Genomic DNA, 22,091 nt, shown 5'->3' with positions numbered 1-22,091 from the left:
ATTTTTAGAATGGAAAATATGAATCCAATAAATCACCCTGTAGACAAATGTAGTAGTAGAACAGTCAGTATTATGGTTCTCTCCTCGTTTGGTCTTAGAATGATGTGAAAGGCCCTCATGCTACACCTAAATGCACAATGCCAGGGGCCTGGACCTGGGACATTAATAAATATTAAAACATTTTGGGAAATATGCTAATTGTTCCCAAGTGTCCAAGAATTCAGTTAATGCAGATTTAAGCACAGAGCTAGAGCTCTGAGGTGATTAGCCTAGCTTAGCATAAAGACTAGAGGCAGGGTAAAACAGAGTCAAAAAGATGCCTTTAAAATAACAAAATACCTCTAAAGCTCACTAATTAACAAATTGTATCCTATTTGTATGTATTGCTGTAACTATTTCTTAATAAAGATTACCCCGTGCTTAGTTACTTCCCTTCTCTTTTGAAAAACACGGATAGTATCTGCACGTGCGTGTTAAACTGTTCAGCGGGTGCCTGCAGTCAGAACTTGCACAATCATAAAGTCCAGTGTTACCTCTGCCTCTCTCAGTGCTATAAGAGCTCCAAGGAGCAGACACCTCTGCTGGATGTGAGTCTGCTGGGATGCAGCGTGGTCTACAAGGAGAAGCAGCTGAAGAGGAAAGAGCACAAACTGAAGATTATTCCGGTGGGAGGGGAGGCCATCGTGCTGGGCCTACAGAGCAAGGAGCAGACTGAGCAGTGGCTGAGAGTAAGACTCAAAAACTGTGTGGGACTGTGTTTTACAATTATGTTTTAATCATATTTTAATTAAAAGGAATCTGTCGACACTAATCAGCCTCTTGTACATTAGGTGATTCAAGAGATCAGTCCCAAACCGTCTGAAAACTGTGACTCCCAGCACTCTGTGTCCGACTCCCCAAGGCTCATTTGTTCAAGGGTACACTTACTTCAAACTTTTGTGCTTTAGAGTACTTGTCGTTCTATAATTGGACAATCTCTGGAAGAGGTCGAAGGAGCTTTTGATTGGCTCTACTTAAACCATAGGGCTCAGTAACAGTTTTTGTCATAATTTGTATCTCTGATGAACATGCCTCCTAAATAACCTGAAATGTTAATCTGAACTTTCAGGGAGAACTGAGTGAGAGATACTCAGTGGCTTCAGAGAGCGGCAGCAGCACTGACAGCCATGCTGAGACTCCCGAAAACAAAGATGGTGAGTCACTCCTTAGCGTTATTTCAATCAGTCCAAAATATGGGTTTAGACACATGGTCCAGCTGCGAGTACCTTATAACGAAAATGTCAAGAATTCTTCTCTTTCCCTCCACAGTGAAGAAAAAATGTGGTGCAGGTTTGAAGTTTAGCAACCTCATGAACATTGGCAAGAAGAAACCCTCCTCGTTGGAAAGCCAAGAGAAATGTGTGGACACCTCAGGTGAGCAGAGATCTACTGTACATGTTGTGCGAGATTATAAAATCCCAAAGCATGTACTGATTGTCTCAGGTGCAGTTCCTATCCTTTGACACAGTTAATTTCTTGATATTCGTACCAGCGGGGGCTGTCTGGTGAAGGTCTAGATGTGTAGTTATATTATACCAGAATAAACATGTCAATATTTTCCCTTATGTAGCCTTCTGATTAAAAAAATAATTATTAGACACTCTTTTAAGAAACCTATGAGGTCCTCAGCACTTTACATTTAATCTGGAGAATTAGACTCATAGCTTTAAATGAAAAAGCTACACACTTTTGACACAGGACATTTGATCGTTTATGACAATACACATAGATAACCATTGTTAAGGTCTAATGGCCATGGAACTAGTGTTGGTTAACATAAACATCACAGGTACCTCATGATTAAGTTACCTCCTCTTTTCTCCATCAGGCTACCTCAACGTGTTGGTGAACAGCCAATGGCGGACCTGCTGGTGTCTTATAAAGAACGGGCAGCTATGGTTTTACCAGGACAAGGGCAAGAACAAAGTGAGCCAGCCAGCTGTGACCCTGGGGGGCTGCAGTGTTTTGCCCGACCCAAGCCCCGAGCACCTGTACTCCTTTAGGATCGACATGGACGGCACACAGCTGGCAACCCTAGAGGTAGACACCCACTGTCTTTTCTGCTGCTTTGCAACATCGCTGGACCTGAATAAACAATTTGACACTTTAACACAATGGTTTGACACCCTGATGTCTTTCACTAGTGACAGGTGTCAGTTGGTTGGGGTGGTTTGGTACTGTGCGTTTCCGGTCTTCCTGTTTGCCTCAGATGAGAGCTCACTTCAGCGTTACTCTGTAGGAGAGGGCGGGCAGGCTGCTGGTAATCTGAGAAATAACCAGAAATCGACCATGTTTGGAGAAAAAACAAATGTCAGCATCTCTCAAAAAGAGAAATGGTGTACAGCTTCTTATAGGAAACTCTACCATGTCCTCATTGGAAAATCACTTTCTGCTGACATCTAACTTAGCATGTGTAATATACACAAGGGTGGTCTGTGTATTTGTGTGCATATGTGTGTGTGAAGGGTGTGGATGTACTGGGATATTGGGGACTAATGCTACGCCCTTTTCCATGAGGTTTACAGTACCACCCTGCTACAGTGCATATTTGGTCATGGAATTCAATGTTTAGTCTTGAGGTCTCCGATACATTTCTAGGTGTTTTTTGTTGTTGTGCGTTTTTAAATTTATATTTGACAAATTGAAACTTCCCCAGTCAAGTATTTACCAAAACAAACAAAAATTCAACAAGGTTATCACATATACATACACATATAAAATATGTGCCAAAGCATCCTCTGTTGCTTGCCTGTATCTCCCCAGATAATAATAGGCTGTGAACATGATGTGTCTCTTTATGAAACTGTCTTATTATGGGTGTAATTTAGTTTGGTTATTGTAAAGAGCTGTTTTATATGTATCAGTCACACTGAATATGTGTCTGTTCTCAAACTGCAAATTGCTATTGCTTTTTAGATGAGTATAACTGGTCAGTTGAGGATATTAGACATTTCACGTCTTTAAAAGGTTTTGCATATTGAAATACTGCTGGGAACAAATGCGTTGGAAATAATTTTATTAATACAAAGTGACAGATAGCATGCAACATAAACAATGAGCTGGTTTTAAACTCATGATGTTGCAAGTGCATGGTATGTACTGAATGAACTTTGATCCACTCTCTCTTTTCTTTTAGGCTAAGACGTCTGCAGACATGGGCCACTGGCTAGGCCTCTTGCTGTCACAGACGGGGAGTAAGACGGACCCCGAGGAGCTGACGTACGACTACGTCAACACTGAGAGGATCTCCAGCATCATCAATGCTGCCAAAGCTTCCTTATAGTAAGATCCTCCATTCTGTCCACTTAAAGTGCTCATATTATGCTTTTTGGCTTTTTCCCTTTCATTTATTGTGTCATATATCTTTGTTTGTGCATGTTATAAGTTTACAAAGTGAAAAAGCCCAAAGTCCACCCCAAAGGCACTTACCATCTCCAACAGAAAACACTGTTCACAAACTGCTCCAAACAGCTCTATTGTAGTCCAGCCTTCACTTCCGTGACAAACGTGCGTCACTTTGTAACACATTATAATGCTCGCCTAGCTGCTAGCGTGGCACGCCCTCATACTCTGCTTCTGACTGGCTGGTAGTCCTAACATAGGTACTGCACATGTGCGACTCCCAACAAAGATGGAACAGAAGTGAGATGCCTCACTCTGTAGTTAAAACAGAGAGCTCAACACACAGGGTGAAAAGAGGAGCTGCAGCAATGTGCAGTACAACAAAAAGTGTTTTTTGAAAATGAAACCATGTAAGCCTATTCTGATATAACCTCTAAATACAATTATGAACCTGAAAATGAGCATAATATGAGCACTTTAAACACTGGTCCCACTGCTGTATGCATGCTTTGGCACATTATTCAAGTGGCACCTCTCTGTGTATTTGTGTGTCTCTCTAGCTTGATGCAGAGGAGGTATTCAGAGCCAAACACCTACATAGACACCCTACCGTCCATCGCTCACAACTCTGATGAACTGTATGATGATGTGGCGTCTCTAGCTGATCCAGAGGTATGTTATCTAGAGCCAAAACAACTGAGACATAAAAGCCCCAGCCTCTCTGCCTGGTTTTGTTTTCAAATCATTTTTCAGTTTCACTTTTACATGGACTCACACAATCTGGCCACTTTCCATCTCATAATTTCCTCCTCCTGTGTAATGCAGGATGCAGAAGAGAGCAATCTGCCGGACAGTGAGGACAACAATCCTCACGAACATAATGAAACATGCACGCAGGACATCAAGCAGTCAGTGGGAGCAGAACAGGACATTGAAAACAGGGTTTACCTGGACCTAGTCCCTCTACGCTCCTTCCTCCATACGTCCAGTGGGGGTAAAGCCCCGCCTGCCAAAGAAATGTCTAGACATTCCCCAGTCCCAGAAGAAGACCAGAAGGACCCCTCATCTCAAATGAAAGAGGTAGGCTCAGTAGTAGGGACTTATTTGCTGCATTTGGAGCAAATAGCTTTTATTTTCTACTTGCATGACATTTAAATGATGTAAATGTTTTGTGCTTTAATTCTATATTTTATGCATTGATTTCCAGGTCATTTCAACTAATCATACTGAGCCTGATTCAACACCTGTGTTAAATGAAACAAGTTCGACCTTTGTTAGCAAACCAGAACAAGAACAACCCCCGACTCCCGCTCCACAGCAGCCACAACCAGTTAAGACCTCATCCCAAAGCCAGGATACCCCCAAGAGGACCAGTCTGGGAATCCCACAGGTCATCAGCTCCTCTGGGGTACAGATCCCTAAAGGCCCAACAGTTTCTGCTGGGCTTCCTCACAGTCCTCACCCACCACGGCCCAAGGCACATACCATAGGTGAGGACAAAAAAAACACCTTGGGTTTGCTGGGTCATGTGTTTAAAGACCCATCAGTATCACTATCACCACCTCCACACACACACTTTTAAGATATTTGTAAAGAACAATTTTTTTTGTTTTTAAGTGAAAAATGGTCTAAAACTAATGACGTTTTAGTGAGTAAATGTAGCTATTTTGTGCTGCCTCCCTTTCTCTGTAATCTTACATTACTACAGCTCCCTCTAGTGAACGGCTGCATCCTCAACAGTCAAAGGCACAGCTTCACAGTGGAATGCAGATTCATATTACAACAGAAATGAACTTTTTAATAATGAATGCATCTTTTGTTTCTATTTTTGGGCAAATTGAATGATAAACACTGGATGTTGTTTGAAATTTACACAATGTCAATCTTTAATTCCCAGGGTGTCCCGGTGCATTCGAAGGAAAACTGGGCAAGAACCGCACAGAGGCAGACATGCGCCGCTACATCGATGAGCGCGACCGACTGGAGAGAGAGAGGGAGGAGATGAGGAGCAGTCTGGCAAACCTGAAGAAGGAGAGGAGGGAGGCCAAAGAGGAGCTTAGTGTCTGCCAAGGTGATCTACACTTCCTGTGACACATTACTACTACTGAAGGTTTACAGTGATCTGTGTGCCTGATGGCTGTCTGTTATCCTCAGATCCCAAGCAGCAGGCCTCATTAGAAGGCTGTTTGAAACAGAAGGAGGAGGCGTGTCGGGAGGCAGAGCAACGCAGGGTTGAGGTGGAGCTACGATTGATGGAAGTGAAGGAAAGTTTGAAGAAGTTGGAGTCAGGGCCTTTCACACTGGGGACCACACTGGACAGCAGCCTCCAGGACACATCCACGGTTAGTGTACAGGTCATCCAGGTGAACACAGGAAACTGATTCCAAGCCTTCCATTCTCTATCAGAGTGTGCTCCTGATGTTTTCTTCACTCCCTAACTACCCTCTCTACCATTTTATCCTCAGCCTAAAGCAGTAACCCTGCCTGCTCTCCAGACATCATTATCATCATCATCACAACCCTACAACAGTAACGCCAATGCAGACCCAGCCTCCCCAGTCAACTCTGCCTCTGTGCTAAAGAACAGACCCGCCTCCATCATGGCCACCAAAGGAAAAGTCTTGCAGAAAGCTAAGGTGAGACTGTGGATTTCTACGTATGTACTGAAAGTATGATGCTTCAGTGGACAAGATATTTGAGTTCCACACAGCACAATAATGTGTTTAATTTATATTTGTGTATACTGTCAAAATACCTGTCATCCCTTTTTGTATTAACAGGAGTGGGAGAAAAAAACCACCACCTAAAGGGGAACCTGAATACCCTTTCACTTCTCAAATGCACAAGTTTCTCTTGGTCTGGTCTGCTGCCCACAACAGGAAGTGCAGTATAACCAGACCAGACATTCATATCAACACTCTTCATCCTCATCACCTCCTTGCCCAGACTATTAAGAGCCAATCAGAGAGATGCACGAGCTGTCTTCTCAGACACCACTGGATCAGCTTAGTTTCAATGACTTTTCAAGTAGTTTTTCTCCATTTGCTAAAGGAAAGACATTGATGTGTAGTAGCATTTTGGCCAGTCTGACAATTGTTCTTGATGAGGGAAAACAGCCAAACATTTGAAACCACTGAGACAGAAAGACACCCCTCTACTAAATTGGCCATTTTGTTCACTAGATGTAGCTTGGTTCATATATGCTGGTAGCCAAGATGTAAATATATTTACACCTTTATGCAGCCTCATTTGGCTTGTATTGCTAGCTAAAAATGCACTTTTTATTCAAATAAAAATGTACTGACAACAATACTGCGTTTATGAAAATGTCTCCTTTTGTTACTTCTGTCAGTCCAGCTCGTCTGATGAAACTTAGACCAAAGTTTGACTTTAGTACACTTTGAAATTTGCAAAGGACACTGGAAGCGTGCAGCATTAGAAATTGAACACGATAATTAGAGTCAACTCAGTCACTTCTCATTGATGAAGTAATAAAGCATTCATGATGGGGATACATTTGATAACGGGAAAATATTAAAATTGTTAATAATTGAAATGACTTGCCATTTCAAATATATCATTTCAGGGTTTGTTGGGTGTTCTACTGTTTAAAAAACTGGATTGGCAAATCATGTATTATGGAAGTTTGTTTCTCTTTTCCGCAAAAGAGATATTAGTAAAGTAAAGGGTAAGTTAAAGTACAAAACCAGCCTTATTATCTAAATGTTATATAGCACTAGTATAACTGATAATGAAATACATATATACATATATTTATACAAGAATGTTGTGAGAGCAAACAATCTTTTTACCTTCTAAAAAATCTCAATGAGTTAAGTGAATTCAGGAGGGGCCTTTTGTAAAATATGTTGAAACAAAAATAGAGCACTTGGTATAAAGCTTTTTTTGGCACAAATAAGATTTTTGTCTTGTTTGGAAGAAGGAAAGGCGGTTGTGGTGATTATACAGTATAATAAAAAGACACAGATATACACGTTTACATCTTTGAATAGAAAAGAGAACCATGTTGAGACAAATGCACAACAGTGAGCACAGTGACAAACTAGGACACAGATAGACACTGCAGTAGAAGAACACGCAGTTTGAAGGCACTCGTTGAAGTTTGTGTGCAAGTTTAAATATTGAAACAGTAACATCAGTTTTCCCTTTACTCCATTGTGTACCCGCAAACATCCTTGGTTCTTAGGTGTCCATAGGTGACTCGTTTATGTGTGTATCAGGTAGCATGTGTCCTACGGTGCAGTTTGTAGTGATGCAGGAGCTCCTGGTGACTCTTCTTCTGTCGGCTCTTCTTCCTGAGACCAGCAGGCCTCGGGAGATCTCCTCTGGATGAATTCCTGCTGCTTCCTACGGACAAACCACAGAAAAAAAAGTCATGCAAATGCAAATGATGCTGTTACTGCAAGGACTTTTTGGTAGCTGTGAACATGGCGATCACAACATTAAAACAGAGTCAAGTTGTGCAAGTAACAAGAGTGGAAAACCACCTAAACGAATGAATAAAAAGCTTTGATTAGATAGACAGATAAGAGGAATGTTTTTTTTTAGGAAGGAGTAAGGACAGTGAAATTATTATAAAAGTATGGCAGGAAGGTGGAAAGCAAACAAATGAAGTAAGAAAATAAGGAAAGAAGACTCCTTAATGCCACTGACTTGTTTCACAGTGTGGTCCTTCATAGCCTTGGCACTGACAGCGGAAGCTCCCTCCGGACAGGATGCAGGTCCCATCATTCATACATGGGTTGGGCTTGCACAGGTTAACTGGCTTTTTAACCTCTAATAGAAAGAAATGTATCATAAATGAGCTGGCTACCACAACAATAAGTTCATATTTTGTATAGGACCCTGAGCCTTTTGTATCTTAATTCCTCCTATCCATAGAAAAGGAGAGAACAAGCTGTCCTGCTTTGTAACATCCTTTCCTGCATTCTCACCTGAACACAGCATCTGCACCAGCACATCCTCAAAATACTTGAGATCTTCATAAGACGACACCGCGATCATGTGCTCCTCTGAACCAGCAATCTGCAGCAGCCTCTCTCTCTGTATGTCTCCGATACCGATCACAAACACTGAAACTCCGTTATCTCTGATCTTTTGAGCTGGGACAACAGCGTCATCCCCGCCTGAACCGTCTGTCACCAACACCACAGCTTTGTTGACTCCGGGCCGTGCACCTTTGGCCACCGTCAGGACGTTGGAGTGGATGTGAAGTAAAGCCGTGCCTGTTGAAGCCACTCCACCCAAGTAGCTGGCGTCATCAACAGCCTTGAGGATGGCAGAACCGCTCTCATGGGTGTCCAGGTTAAAGACGGTGGTGGCTCTCCGACCGTAGGCCACAAGTGCCACTTGAGCTACGTCACGGTTGATGTCGAACTGGACGGTGAGACTGCGCACAAAGTCACGCGTGGTGGCAAAGTTATTTGGGCTGACACCACCTGAGGCATCCAGGGCAAACACCACGTCTACTGCTTGGCCAAGACAACCTAAAAATTTCAAAAAAGTCAAAAGAAATATGTTGTTTAAATATACAGACAATTACTACTAGTTCAAACATGCAAAACATGTTTTAGAAGTGGCATTTCTTTCATTTTTTTCTGCCAAAGTTTCTTGATCTACATGTCAGCCAGAAAAAGGAGATATTAAAGATTAAATATTATCTGTTACATCTGTATTTAAGTAAGTGCTGATCAAATGATTTTTTGATTATTTTTTTCTGCATGATATTTCATGCATTTCATGGATGAAAATGCCTCTCAAAAGGAATGACCATAAAATAACATTGTTATTCACATTCGGAACAGCTGGATCCTAATGGCAATTTGGATATTTTATAGGGTATTAAGTAGTCAGTCAGTCAGTACCTTGTGTATCCACACTGCAGATCTTAGCCTTGAGCTCAGGGATCTTGGCACTGAACTCAGGTGGTGTGTAGGTGATAGTCCTCTGGGGATTTCCTGTAACATTATTCAGTTGTCCCCTTAAGAAGTCTGGTCCCACCCCTATCAGGAAGATCTCTCTGTCTCGTGCATATTTAGAGGGCTCTACCACCTCGTCCACAGCAGGAGTGGCAGTGAGCAGCACCACCACGCGGGGCAGGTCGTCTGTAACGTCCGCAAAGACTGGCGCGCTCACGAAGCCGTGACGTGTGACGTAGCGAAGTGCCTGGCCTGTCCGGGTCTCGCCGCCGATTGGTCGAAGTGCCTCCACAGTCTTAACCAGACCCCTCAGGTCCCCTTTGAACTTATCCACCGGGGCCTCGACTCTGGTCTCTCCACCAAACACCGCCAGGCCGACTTTACTGGGGCTGTCAGACCCGATCACAGTGTGCAGGAAGCGCTTTAAGAAGGACTTAATGCGGAGGAAGCCTTCCAAGGTGAGTGTGGCAGAGCCCTCCACCAGGAACAGCAGGTCTACAGCGCAGTCCAGTGATAATGCAGGAGCTGAGGAGGGATGGAAGGTCAAGTTAGTTCATTTGAGTTAGTATGCAGCCAGCAAATATATCTCAGTAAGTCTGAAGACAGTGTTCGGACCACAGTGTGGGTCTCCTCCATAGCCAGGTGGGCATACGCAGTGGTAACCCTCTGGACCTTCTGATACACACGTGCCACCATTCAGACAGGGCTGAGAGTCGCAGGGATCTACAGCATAGTAGAGAGAGAAGAATAGCAGGGTGTCACACAAATACACATCATCTCAAAAAGAGAAAGAAAGAGGAAGAGCATTGTTGTTACCTGGACAGATAGTCCGATGGCAGACTGTCTGGTGTCTCTTGTACACCTTGTTGTACCTGCAACACACACATGGACAAACACAACATTCACTTGTTTTGTCAGGTTGAAAATGAATCAAAACTTCACATTGTTCTTCTCTAAAGTAAATTAAGTTTTACTTTTCAAATTGGCAGACATCGAGGCTTAACTATCAGCTAATACACTATACAATTTGATAAGCATACACATTATATTTACATTTTTTTATGTCGAAAGTGATGTACACATTTGGTATCTCACTTGGATTGCACCTTTATTTATATGGATATTATATAGACCCAATTTTACAGTACTGAACAAGCAGCACTCCTAGTTTACGTGGTACCAAAAAGTGCTTAAATTTAGCTGTTAACTAAATTGATGGGCAGTTAAGTGGATTTGTAAGAAAAGATTTGGAAGATCAATTGAAAAGTCGTGATGGTTCGTTAAACAGTGAGCTCTATTTGGTTTCGGCCATTTCACTGTGGTCAAGTTGCAATGTGCTGTGAAAGGAATATAGTCAAAGGCCATTCTAATTTGCCCTGGGAGGGTCTGACAGAAGTTCACTTGTTTTTATTAACACCCTCACACTGACACAGCACATTAACGGATGGGAGTTGCCCTGTTGAACAACCACAGTCTAATGGTTCATTGAGCAATGAAAAACAAGCGTTACATATTTGGTTCCACTGCACAGATTGTTCTCCCCAGTGTGACCCAGAACGACACCAGCATCCTTCTTTATCATCAATCCGTTTCTGTGGCCTCTTCAGTACCTGCCAGACACTGCTGTGGGTCCATTGTTCCCACCAAACATCGCCTGGTCATTTACAGGAAAGTTTGTATTGTACAATTGTAAAGAAATTGTCAGGAATTTTGGTTTTGAGGTGACATAGCTATTAAAATGATGTCTCCAGTTTTAGTGAATAGGGGTTTTCTCTTGTAAAAGTGCAAAAGTTCATCTTCTTATAAAGACTATTTTTGACTTCAGATGAGGAAGACGACGACGACAACATTTGCATTATTTATGAAATCATGTAAACTTGCCTGTAGTATGGACAGAGAGACGTGTATGGGGAATACCCCTTGGAGCCTTTCCAACACATGTAATTCGCCTGCAGCTCTTTCACTGTCTCCAGTGTTTTCCTCTCACAGGGAAACAACTCCACCTGACAGCCTGGGGAACAGGAGGAGAGGATTGGGGAGGGACAGGTGGGGGTATGAGGGAAGTTACATAGGGACAAGGGTTGGAAGGAGTTAGGGAGAGAAACACAAAACAAGGAATTTAGTGATGGACAGGGAAGTTATAATTTTTCTCCAGTGAAAACGTGTTAAAGAATCCCACCTGCAGGTGTGGCATTGCAGACAGAGAAGGTGCTCAGTGTGGTGTACAGGCCATTGACAGCATCGTTGAAATGCTCTGCAAAGAAAACGTGGCTCTCCATCGGCTCACTGGCCAAAGCATGTAGCTCTTCCCACCTAAGAACAAAACCATTTTTAGAGACTGCACTGCAAACAAAAAGTAATATTATTATTGGTAATGATCATTAACAAACCTAGGGTAGCGAACGCCCACGGCAAACAAGACCACACCCATCTCTTTGAGCTGCGCAGCCGCCTGAACTGCGTTGCCCTGAGACCTCCCATCTGATAAGAGGATGGCGATCTGGGCCGCAGTGGAGGAGTTACGGCCACCTGGGAAACCCTTCCTCAGCACGTACTTTAGAGCCAGGCCTGTCTGGGTGCTGCCTCCTCTGGGAGTTCAGAGATTGGAATAGTGTTTTTTTATGTTATTGCTAGAACAATACTGAAACAGAACAATTAGGGAATGTGTACTGGGACTGAAAATGCACAGGAATTGTCTGAGTGTTGGCTGAAGTTTCATCACCCCAGGGCTCAAGAAACCCATTTAAAACCTATTATATATTTTTTTTTTTAAAGACAAAAATGTGAGTGAAAGCAGAAGCCTCTTTTACTCATCTCACCACTAGACACAAAGTAACAGATTCACAGTGTCGCGTGATTGTTGAGAGACAGAACTGCTGAAACAAAGTAGTGCAGGTAGTGAGGTGCTTAGATGGCATCCTAACATATCTCCCATTTTGATCATTTTCTTCCAGCTGGAAAAAACAATAATGTGTGTCTGCTTGGAGTGCTGAAACTACAAAACAATATAGTGAAAGGTTCAAAAGGCCTTCAGGCATGATTAAAAGAGCTTAGCTACCTTGAACAACACAGGGTATTGGTTTCTTAGCAATCAAGTGCAGATTGAAATGTTGTCCTTTAATGCTCCACAATCCATGTTACATAACACAAACTCTAGACACATGTAGGAAAAGTTATATCTTAGACACATAATGTATTTGCTAATTAGCTTTTGCAGCCGTTTACAGTTTGTATCCCAGTTGAGACTTGCTGTTACAATATATATTTTTATCTATGCTTACAAACTAAATCCTTGAAAAAGCAACTTAAACACAGACAACTATTTCCACCGAGTGGATTCAGCCACTGAATTAAAAACAAAGTGGTTATTTGGGAGTCTCTTGCACACTTTTTATGTTAAACTGTTTACTGCAGTGCTGCCATATGTAACCATGTGCGCTATTCTTATTTTTGGCAATATCAGGACTATAGAGGAATATTGCAAAGTAAACATTTGATAGTGTTTGTAATGTAAAATATACAAAATGTAACTAAAACAGTGGAGTCCCAATAATGCATGAATAAACAGGTGCCTACATTATACTGCTACACTTGAACTCTCTAAGGTACTAGTTGGATTTAAGGCGATGTGACACACACACACACACACACACACACACACACACACACACACACACAATCCAATATCCAGTGACCACCTGTGGTGCACCCCTCTAATCTGAAATTAATTTGTTTTCCTTTCCAGGGAGCATTAGCAAAAAACTACAACACTAGACAGACAATTGTGAAAAGTTTCAGCATGCCAAAAAAGTTGAGAGCATAAAAAAGGTTCTCATCACTACAAACAACTTGTTTGTATATAAAGCAAATACGTAATAACTGATTTCTGTCCATGTAAAAGCCAATTCCCTCTCATCTCTGACAGAGGCTCATACAAAAATTAACACTTGTCCCAACGACTTTGTCCTTCTTTCTTATGTTTTTTTAAAGTTTTTTTGTTGTTGTTTTTATTGCCTTTATTTATAGGACAGATTAAGTCAGGAAAGTGGGAGAGAGAGGGGGGTGACATGCAGCAAAGGGCCACAGGTCAGAACAGAACCCACGGCCGCTGCGACAGGGACTGAGCCTCTGCACATGGGGCGCATGCTCAACCAGGTGAGCTAACCAGGCGCCCCTAGAACATATGTTTTTAAAAATGTATACACAGATCTTTTAGTTGAGAAAAATGTCCAAAATGAAGTGTTAATGACAGAAATGATAATGAAGGTTCATTCTTGACCATGGGAACAGATATCTACAGTATGATACAATATCCTCTCAAGGTTCTCTTACTAGCTTTTTTTATAGGCTTCCAACCATATCTCATGGCCTTCTTGAGTGAATGTAACTTGCTCAGGTGTCATCAACATAAAACAAGAGGGTGAGATGAGAGGAGAAACACACCTGTGAGAAATCTTCTTCATCTGCTTCTTGAGCTCTTGTTTGGTGGTGTATGTGTCCAGGGCGAACTCCAGCCGAGGAGTGGAACCAAACTGAATCACGCCGACTCGCACCTGGACAAGGGTGGGATCAAGTGAATATTGATTGTCATGCGAGAAAGAGAGGTAGGAAGACACAAAAGAACAGAAAGAAAACAAACCTTGTCTGGTCTGATGTCAAGTGCTTGACAAAGCTTGATTGCGTAGTGCTTGCACCTCTCAAAGCTGCCCTTCCCCACGCTGTAGGAGCCATCCATGAGGAAGAGGATATCCATGGCTGCTGAGCACTGCATCACTTCCCATGAAAAAACACACACACACACACACACACACACACACACGCAATGTCTAGATAAAGACGTAGGTCTAATCTCATTCATTGTCTTCATTGTATTTCTGACAAGTTCCTATTCTATTGTTCTACAGTATATGGGTATTATGGGATTATCTTGGTTAGTGATCGAATTGGCTGGAGCAGATGAAAATAATACCTTGACAGAATAAGAGAAAAACAGCTTAGCATGCCAGAGCTAATTTATTTCCCAAGGAGCTCACTCACAGAGCAAAAAGCATGTGTGTACTCGCTGGAGGCATTAATAATCAGCGGTGCTGCTGTCATGTTTGAAATGTGTAGCTGATCATGAAGAGGGCCATTAGAGACGGTGGAGATTGTGTCGTCTGTCTGCGTATTCACCTCCAAACACTTTCCTCTGTGACACAGACACCGGGCTAATAAGACCACCCACGACCTCAAAGGATTCTTCCAAAGTCTTGTCACTCTGCTTCACAATTTATTAGCTAATTACTACACTAAATAACGGCATTATACTTGAACTTGTTTGTGTAACCCTGTCAACGGATTAATTCTCCCAGCAGAATCTTCACTCTACTCACTTTCTCCTGCCGAGCTGATCTTTACGATGTTTTCATGGCTGGTTTGGATCTCCTGCACTGAGGTGCCCTGCTGGACTAGGAGGGACAAACAACACAGAGGTCAGTCAAATGTCTAATAAATCTAACTTCACAGTATTATGCACATAACATTTAGATACAGAAGTTGGGCCAACCATAAAAATCAATGGTCAACCCAAAACAACATACACAGGTGATGTTTTTTTTCAAGAATAACATTAAAGAAACATACTTCATTACCAGTGGTGGAATGTAACTAAGTACATTTACTCAAGTACTGTACTTGTGTACAAATTTGAGGTACTTGTACTTTACTTAGGTCTTTTCAAGCCACTTTCTACAACATTTCAGAGGGAAATATTGTACTTTTTACTCCACTACATTCATCTGGCAGCTTTAGTTACTAGTTATTTTACAAATTAAGGTTTTTGCACACAAAAGACATGTAGTTTATATAAGGTATTATAAATGAAACTACCTAACAATATACAGGACTACAAGTACAGCTGAAATGATTAGCCAATTAAACACTAAGTTTATTAACAGAACTGTTTTGAACGTTTCCAGTTGCTAAAATGTGAGGATTTTTCTACATTGAGTACTTTAAGTACATTCTCCTGATGATACTTACATACTTTTACTTAAGTAACATTTTCAATAAGGGACTTTTACTTGTAGCAGAGTATTCTTACAGTGTGGAATTAGTACTTTTACTTAAGTAAATTATCTGAATACTTCTTCCACCACTGTTTATTACAAACAATAGTTTGTAAATGTCCCTAAGCTACCTGTACTCCAATATGATAAGTTAAAGCAGTGGCTCCCATGCTGAGGTACGGGACCCCCACAAGGTAATTCTAAGGGGTTGAAAGATGATCAGGAGGAAAGGAAGTTTGACAAAAAAAACAAATAATCTTTGCAACACAAATTTATACTTATTTTAACTTTTCTCTCAGCTTTAGGAGCAAGAATTAAGCAAGATAAAGAATCACACTGATCTGTAAATCTCAACTCTTTTCCATGTTAGCTGTGTCTATTTAGTGCCTTTAAAAAGCAATCAGAGCCTTCAGAAGTACAAGAAAATAACATGCTGTCCCTGAAGCCAATACAGTCCGCTGTATCCAACTTGACCCCTTCTGAAATGGATAATTAAGTATTCAAAGCTAATGTGAGTGGACAAGTAAAGAAAACCATTCTTTGGCTCCATTCACTGAAAGAACGTAGCTCCATTCAGGCACACGTACGGCCCAGAGAAGAGCATGTGATGCCCTGTTCAGAACTCCATTTGAACACACCGTCTGTTGTCCCTGGTAACCCCAACAAGTCACAGAGGCATTTGTTCAGCGCAGAGACGGAGCGCTCGAGTGGTTTTACATGCATCTCCACATTAAACAGATTCCACTCTCTGAATAGCAAAACGGAAAGAAAATGTGAGTTTGTTCCCATCAACTTTGCTGTAATGCCTCAGGCTGTCTGCCTCATGTTGATTTAGTGCCTGCTAATCAGGTGAAGGTGAAGAAAGACAGAAACATCAAAGAAAGGTTCCATGTACTGCATGAGAGGATTTAGTGTCAACATTGACTTTGTCCTCCTCCTCTGCTCATCTTTATGTCACTGAAGTTCTGCAGTGAGGATTTGAGAGAAGAAAAATATGACAACAATGTTTTTTTGGGGAAAATGCAATCCATTTTATCAGTATCAAAAGTAAAAGATTTATTCTGAAAAAACATCAACTGCAACTTAAAGACTTTTAATAGTGAACTTTAGGAGAGTAGTGGTTCATGGTATCTTAAAGAATAGGGCTTTTTCATGGTACAAAGATCAACAAAAAGATTATTTCACTACAATTACCTAGAATTAAATATATGATTATAAATCAAAACCTGAAAGAGGTATTAAGAGTTTCATTGTTACTAAAATATGTTGATGTAATTTGTACCAAAAGACTTTTGTGTCAGAGAAAAAATAGCCACTGACTTCACACTCCTCTTTAAATGTTGCTCATTAAATCCAAGTCTGTACACAAAGTCTTCCATCAACAATTCATTAAAGGAGCAAACTGCATTAGGTCACAGAACATTAACGTGTAATGTCCACCAATACTCCTTTAATAGAAGTACCACCTGCAACTCAGAGGCCTCAGCTCCCATCTTTTCTCATTCCTGACCATTTCATCTGCCCCTAATTCCAACGTCAGTCCAGCCCCAAGGTCCTCCTGACAGTGAAAGCTTCAGGTCTTGGCAGGCTGCATTCTCATGGTCTGCGGGGCCCCACTGCTCTGAACAAAAAGTCTGTCTGTTCAGCCAAATGCCACTAGCAAAATGACAGTATCTTTAATGTCTGTGAATGAAAACATAGCTGAAAAAAATCAGAAGCAAGATAATGAGCAAGAATCCTCAGGCTGAGGAGTAAAATTCTAATTGCCATTAATCCCACCACCAAGATATAAGGAATACTTGCTTGAAATCAAACATAAAAACTAGGGTCCACTCCTACCTATCTGAGAGATTTACCTTGACAGGCTGGATTACATGGATATCTAGCTGGTGAAGCACTGCAACATGTTATCTGTGTTGTCAGCACAGGAGGAAAAGGGGGCGTCTTGACAAGATGAAACAGTCTGGTTTGCTCAAGTTCAAAGTCTTAAAATGGCCAGTAATAAAAACCTCAGATGGTGCTAAAGCTGTCATTTTTGAAAACAACTCAAAGATTATATAGCCCCACAACTCTCGCCTCTCCCCTCAGGCAAATACCGACACTCCCAGGTCCGAGAGAACAACTGACCATGCCCTATAAAACAATGCAAAATTTGACTTGCCTGAAAATAGGCAGCGTTTTAAGCACAGGACGAAATGACTTTGAAGAGAATATAATGGGAATTCTTCAGCACTGACAGGGCTAAGCAATGAAACATCTTGTAAAGAATCTCACGTTGACCAGAAGAGCATCAGTGAAGCATCATCATTCATTTTCCACCATGCAGTCGACGTAGACTTCAAATATGCTGACAAATGCAAACACACTGAACATTTGAATCCCTGTATTTGTTAAAAAATTACACTGACCTCAGTCTTTTTCCGTAAACACTTACGCCCATCAACATATGCCTAATATTAACATTAATTAATCCATAAACGGCCCATTTTAAAATCCTGAGGTTCATAAACACAAACTAGCGCCTTTGGACAGAGCCAGGCTGTTTCCAACTTTAAGCTAGGCTAAGCTAACTGGCTGCTGGCTGTAGGGTCATATTTACAGAGTGGTATTAATCTTCTCATCTAACTGGACAAAGACAGACAAGCGCCTTACCCAATTTCTTTAAATAACTAAAGAACATTTTAATTAGTGAGTTTAAGAGGTGTTAGTAAGCGGACTTTGTTACCTTTGGACAAAGCCAGGCTAGCTGTTTCCACCTGTTCCCAGTATTTATGCTATGTATAAATGTGGTACCATAGGTGTAAACGCGTAACAGGGTCTCAGCCAACATCGTAGTTTGTAAAGATGACTCAAAGGTTGTGTACAGTCACATTTAGTATATTGGCTGTATGCACCACATTATTTTTAAGTGACCAAATATTAGTAATGATATGGTACATTAAAACCTTCCAAAACTGTGCTAAGGACAGTATTTGATCTAAATGAATGAATACCAGAGAGGTACAGAAGGCAACTCCTCAAGTAAAACTGAAAGCAAACAGTAATAAAACCAACCAACCTTGAAGAAGCAGCAGTGTTAAGAGGAGGGAGAGATGGATCTCAGGGTGCATGTCGAGAGATCTGGAATGATAAACAAGGGCACACACTTACAAAAAAGGAAGAAACATGATACGCCAAAGAGCAGAGGAGAGATTGGGTGAGAGTTAAAAAAAAATGTGTACAGAGGTCATGGTTTTAGTGTGGACATAGGTTTGTATTTTATTTCATAAGGCTGTTTTATTTTTTAAACTTGAAGGGGTGAACTTATCAAAAGAAAAAAGGCTAAAAATATAGAAAATATATTTCTTTCTCCCTTTAATCATCCTGTGACCCTAAAATGACAGGGGAGAAGTGAAGAGAGGTCAGTGTAGCAGTAAGCTCCCTCAAGGACCCTGAGTACACCCTCACCATGTTTTCACAGCTAAGTGTGGGTTGAACCCTGACCTTTCAAAGTGGACTGTGTGAAGAGATTCTGGAGACTGATAGCTGCAGTTCTGCACGTCACAATGATTTGGTTATTGTTCCCCATGGACCAATGAGGGGAGAAAAATGTTCAACAGCAAGTTTCACAAATTTGACCACAATGCACAGGTCAGCGTTTGTATGACAGCGTACAAAAAGGGCCCCCCCCCGCCCATCAACTAAACCCACTAGTGTGTACCAAAACACACTAAACTGTACAAAAGGTGGACCATTCTGTGTTGTGTCTGGATCAGAAAGATAAGCAACATCAAAACATCTTCCTTTGATGCGTGTGTGTGCTAAAGGAAGCTTAGAAGAAAGCATGTTTTAACAGGAATGTGTCAGACTTCGTGGATGCAATGAGGGCTGTACAAGTGGGCGAGGACTGTATGTCCGCTATGTTGACAGTGTCATCGTCAGTGTGTTCACCTGGGAAGTGGGTTGTCAGCAGTGTGTAGGCTTATCATACAAGGTGTGCGGATAAATGATAAAGGTGCCACCCTGTGGACAAAAATCTGTTGGAATTTATTCTGAATCACTATCACAAAGGTGTAGAGTCAACTTTATGGTCGTTTTTAAGGACCACACTTAGTGATTGTATGCTTTAAATATTCTGTTCCCGTTCTGTATGAGTGGACAGAAAATACATAAAACACCTAACAGTCCAATATATACATAAGTATGAAAGATTCTGGCAGTGGCAACAAACTATTAAAACTAAACCAACTATTATAAGTGTCACGAAGATAGGACTTAATGCAAGGTTATATTAATTCAGTCACACAAGTGTACCTGATTAATGCAATGTTATATTCGTTTAATCACACAGGTGTACCTGATTAACAGTTAATTGAGTAAACAAACCCCACCTGCCTTATTCTGTATGGTCATTGCTGGGTACACATAAGAAGTTGAGGGGCTGCAGATAAGGTTTGATTAACTCTAGCTGCTGATAAGCTTGGCCATATTATCCTCTGTGTGTGTGTGTGTGTTGGGGTGGGCTAAAGAGGACGGACATGCAAGAGAAACCCTACAGCTGTGTGTATTTCTGAGACAGAGATAGAATTGTGTGCAGGATGGAGTCTCTCTTTATGAGGAGTCAGTGTGTCTGCGATACAGATCTGCAGAGCTGACATGTAGTGGCTGTTTGAGCAGCCACGGGCTGATAAATATCACCAGGCGCTATTGATGCTCTATTTGTGCACTCGCCGGTACGTCGCGAGGACAAGAGATTTCATTACTGCCAGGACACACACACACACACACACACTTACTTGTAGGAGGAAGCAGTCATGCATGCACATTACACACACCTGTCTCAAAATTGGCTCCCTCTTCACAAGCATTCTTCTGGAACCCTCCACCCCTCATCTTTCTGTCTTCCTCACTTTTTGCCTGTCTGTGAACACCTTTCTTCTATGTTTGGCTGAAAGTTTAGTCCTAGCTAAACTAAAAGTCCTCTCTTGCTTTCGGGACTCTAACTGTGTCACTGAAAATCTAAATCAGCAATGACAATAAATGCCAAAGCAGGGTCATTTTGTGAGGTACACTTTTAATGATTTCTGACTTGAGATGGTTAAACTAATGGGCTTATCTAATATAAACATTAAGATTCCAAACTGGGACATACCTAAAAATGTAACCACCTTAAAAAACAGGAAGACCTAAGCCATAGATGTGCCGTCTGCTTTGAATTGGTTGGCAGGTAGGAAAGTGCTGTCTCTGTAGTCTATAATTAGAAAGGAGTGCTAGTTTTTGGACCAACTTCAGACAAAAATCCCAAACTAACCTTGGAGGTGTGAAACATCCTAACAGTTAAAATTATTTCAGGGTGAGTCACCTGAAATAGCCACTTTTAAAAACAACTGAAGAACAAATGTGGAAACTTTTTTTTCCACAATGTGACATCTGTCTGATTAAAAGCCACAACCAACTATAATTCGAAATGTCCTGGTATGCATAGGAATGGGTTGCACGAGCAAGCTGGCACTCCACAGAGGATGTAAAGTCCCAGACTTCAGTGGGCAATTACATTTCTCAAACTACTAGGAAACTGAATTAAAAACCCAATCTAGTGGAATAAAACTTCACAATAACTTTACGTGGTGGCTCATTCTCACTTGATCAATTATCTGTCTGCAATGTAGATTACACCTCAAATTAAAAGACCCGTGTGCAGATATTGAAGACAAAGTCATGCAGACTTGAACACACAGCTGTGCTCTTACAACAGGTAAACATGAGCTACCATTTTAAGATGAAATCTCTCAAAAATCTACCAACATCTGGCCACTCTTAAATGTGTCAAGGGTCAAGGCAGGTCTAAGATGGGGCCAGAGGTCATTACCCTCACATGCAACAAAGCAGAAGAGGTTTACTGAAGAAGCCAAAGTGATGCCTGTCAGCCTACTTAAGTACTAAGTAGGTAGATTGAGTTGTTGTTGGTCTAGTTAGCTTCAGCATTCCTTTAGACTTGTATTTAAGACTAGTCTGATGTAACAACTTCACTCTTATAGCACAATGCTAATCTTACACCAGAGCATGGTAATGTTGTGACGTTTTCGTGCGATGCGTCACACCGACGGACTTAATCACATTCCTTTCAATTTAGAAAGTGTACGATAATCTGTCGATTGCACGATGCACGGCTACGTTACCAATTTAAAAGCAAAGTCCATCCCAAACTGAAATGCTGCGCTACAGCAGGTTCCGCACTGTAGTAAAACATACGCTCTCCAGCTTTCCTCTATGAGCGAAACATTTTTTCACTTACCATGCGCTGTTCAGGGTTCACAATCCTTAGTTACTCTTACAGGCAGCAGTCCTAACCGGCTCCCCTCACCTCTTCGTTTCCGCGCTGGTGTGTTCTGCTGGAGCCTTCTGGTCCCGACAGGAGGAGAGCAGCGACCCCACCTACTCGCCATGCCCACCTCTGATGTACCTGCACCAGTAGGGTCAGATGTCCTCCTCTCATCCTTCACACGATAGGTATGGAGACAGGGAGTGACCAAGCCACATTGTAAACGGTACCCATTTGTATTAGTTAGAATTTTCTTCATTTAAGAAAATTTACCATTTTAATTGACTATAAAAGCCGATTTATAGGCTATTAATATACCATACTATATATTTGTAGAGCATATTTGGCACTCAAAGGTTTCCTTCTGTAGGTCTATTTGATCTAAAATGGAGGAGTGTATCACAAAGCAATGATTTTTAGAGT

At 41.5% G+C, this 22,091-nt stretch overlaps 2 protein-coding genes across 3 annotated transcripts in view; one reads left to right on the top strand and one right to left on the bottom strand.

Moving 5' to 3' along the window:
* afap1l2 (actin filament associated protein 1-like 2) overlaps window positions 1–6,693 on the top strand; it is a 36,429-nt gene extending 29,736 nt beyond the window's left edge. The window contains exons 7-19 of one of the 2 annotated variants that reach the window (XM_078278799.1): window positions 549–728; window positions 831–917; window positions 1,109–1,193; window positions 1,309–1,413; window positions 1,868–2,079; window positions 3,176–3,321; window positions 3,942–4,053; window positions 4,207–4,461; window positions 4,589–4,871; window positions 5,279–5,452; window positions 5,536–5,744; window positions 5,847–6,017; window positions 6,162–6,693. In XM_078278799.1, the coding sequence (XP_078134925.1) occupies window positions 549–728; window positions 831–917; window positions 1,109–1,193; window positions 1,309–1,413; window positions 1,868–2,079; window positions 3,176–3,321; window positions 3,942–4,053; window positions 4,207–4,461; window positions 4,589–4,871; window positions 5,279–5,452; window positions 5,536–5,744; window positions 5,847–6,017; window positions 6,162–6,188 (2,046 nt within the window). In that variant the 3' untranslated portion in view covers window positions 6,189–6,693. The remainder of the gene's footprint in view (window positions 1–548; window positions 729–830; window positions 918–1,108; window positions 1,194–1,308; window positions 1,414–1,867; window positions 2,080–3,175; window positions 3,322–3,941; window positions 4,054–4,206; window positions 4,462–4,588; window positions 4,872–5,278; window positions 5,453–5,535; window positions 5,745–5,846; window positions 6,018–6,161) is intronic. The other variant, XM_078278800.1, reaches the window with a different exon arrangement.
* A 678-nt stretch (window positions 6,694–7,371) lies between these two features.
* Window positions 7,372–21,733, bottom strand: vwa2 (von Willebrand factor A domain containing 2). The gene is made up of 14 exons (XM_078278801.1): window positions 21,642–21,733; window positions 18,426–18,487; window positions 14,693–14,767; window positions 13,960–14,093; window positions 13,764–13,873; window positions 11,711–11,908; window positions 11,500–11,633; window positions 11,202–11,331; window positions 10,137–10,192; window positions 9,936–10,043; window positions 9,267–9,845; window positions 8,337–8,888; window positions 8,056–8,178; window positions 7,372–7,749 (listed from the first exon to the last, which is right to left on the bottom strand). Exons 2-14 carry the CDS (start codon window positions 18,475–18,477, stop codon window positions 7,619–7,621), a joined length of 2,382 nt encoding a protein of 793 aa, XP_078134927.1. The 5' UTR covers window positions 18,478–18,487; window positions 21,642–21,733; the 3' UTR covers window positions 7,372–7,618.
* Window positions 21,734–22,091: the final 358 nt, after the last annotated feature.

The sequence above is a fragment of the Sander vitreus genome, chromosome 21 (genome assembly GCF_031162955.1).
Source record: "Sander vitreus isolate 19-12246 chromosome 21, sanVit1, whole genome shotgun sequence".
Lineage (NCBI taxonomy): Eukaryota > Metazoa > Chordata > Actinopteri > Perciformes > Percidae > Sander > Sander vitreus.
The sequence above is the reverse complement of the archived record's forward strand: the minus strand, read 5'-3'. Positions and strand labels throughout refer to the sequence as shown.

Excerpts from the sequence above, each read along its gene's own strand:
- vwa2 (XM_078278801.1), bottom strand. The coding sequence starts at position 18,477 with ATGCACCCTGAGATCCATCTCTCCCTCCTCTTAACACTGCTGCTTCTT. Across the intron at positions 14,094-14,692 it reads GATCAGCTCGGCAGGAGAAA|TGATGCAGTGCTCAGCAGCC; the intron begins GTGAGTAGAGTG and ends TTTCATGGGAAG. Across the intron at positions 13,874-13,959 it reads TTGACATCAGACCAGACAAG|GTGCGAGTCGGCGTGATTCA; the intron begins GTTTGTTTTCTT and ends ACCCTTGTCCAG.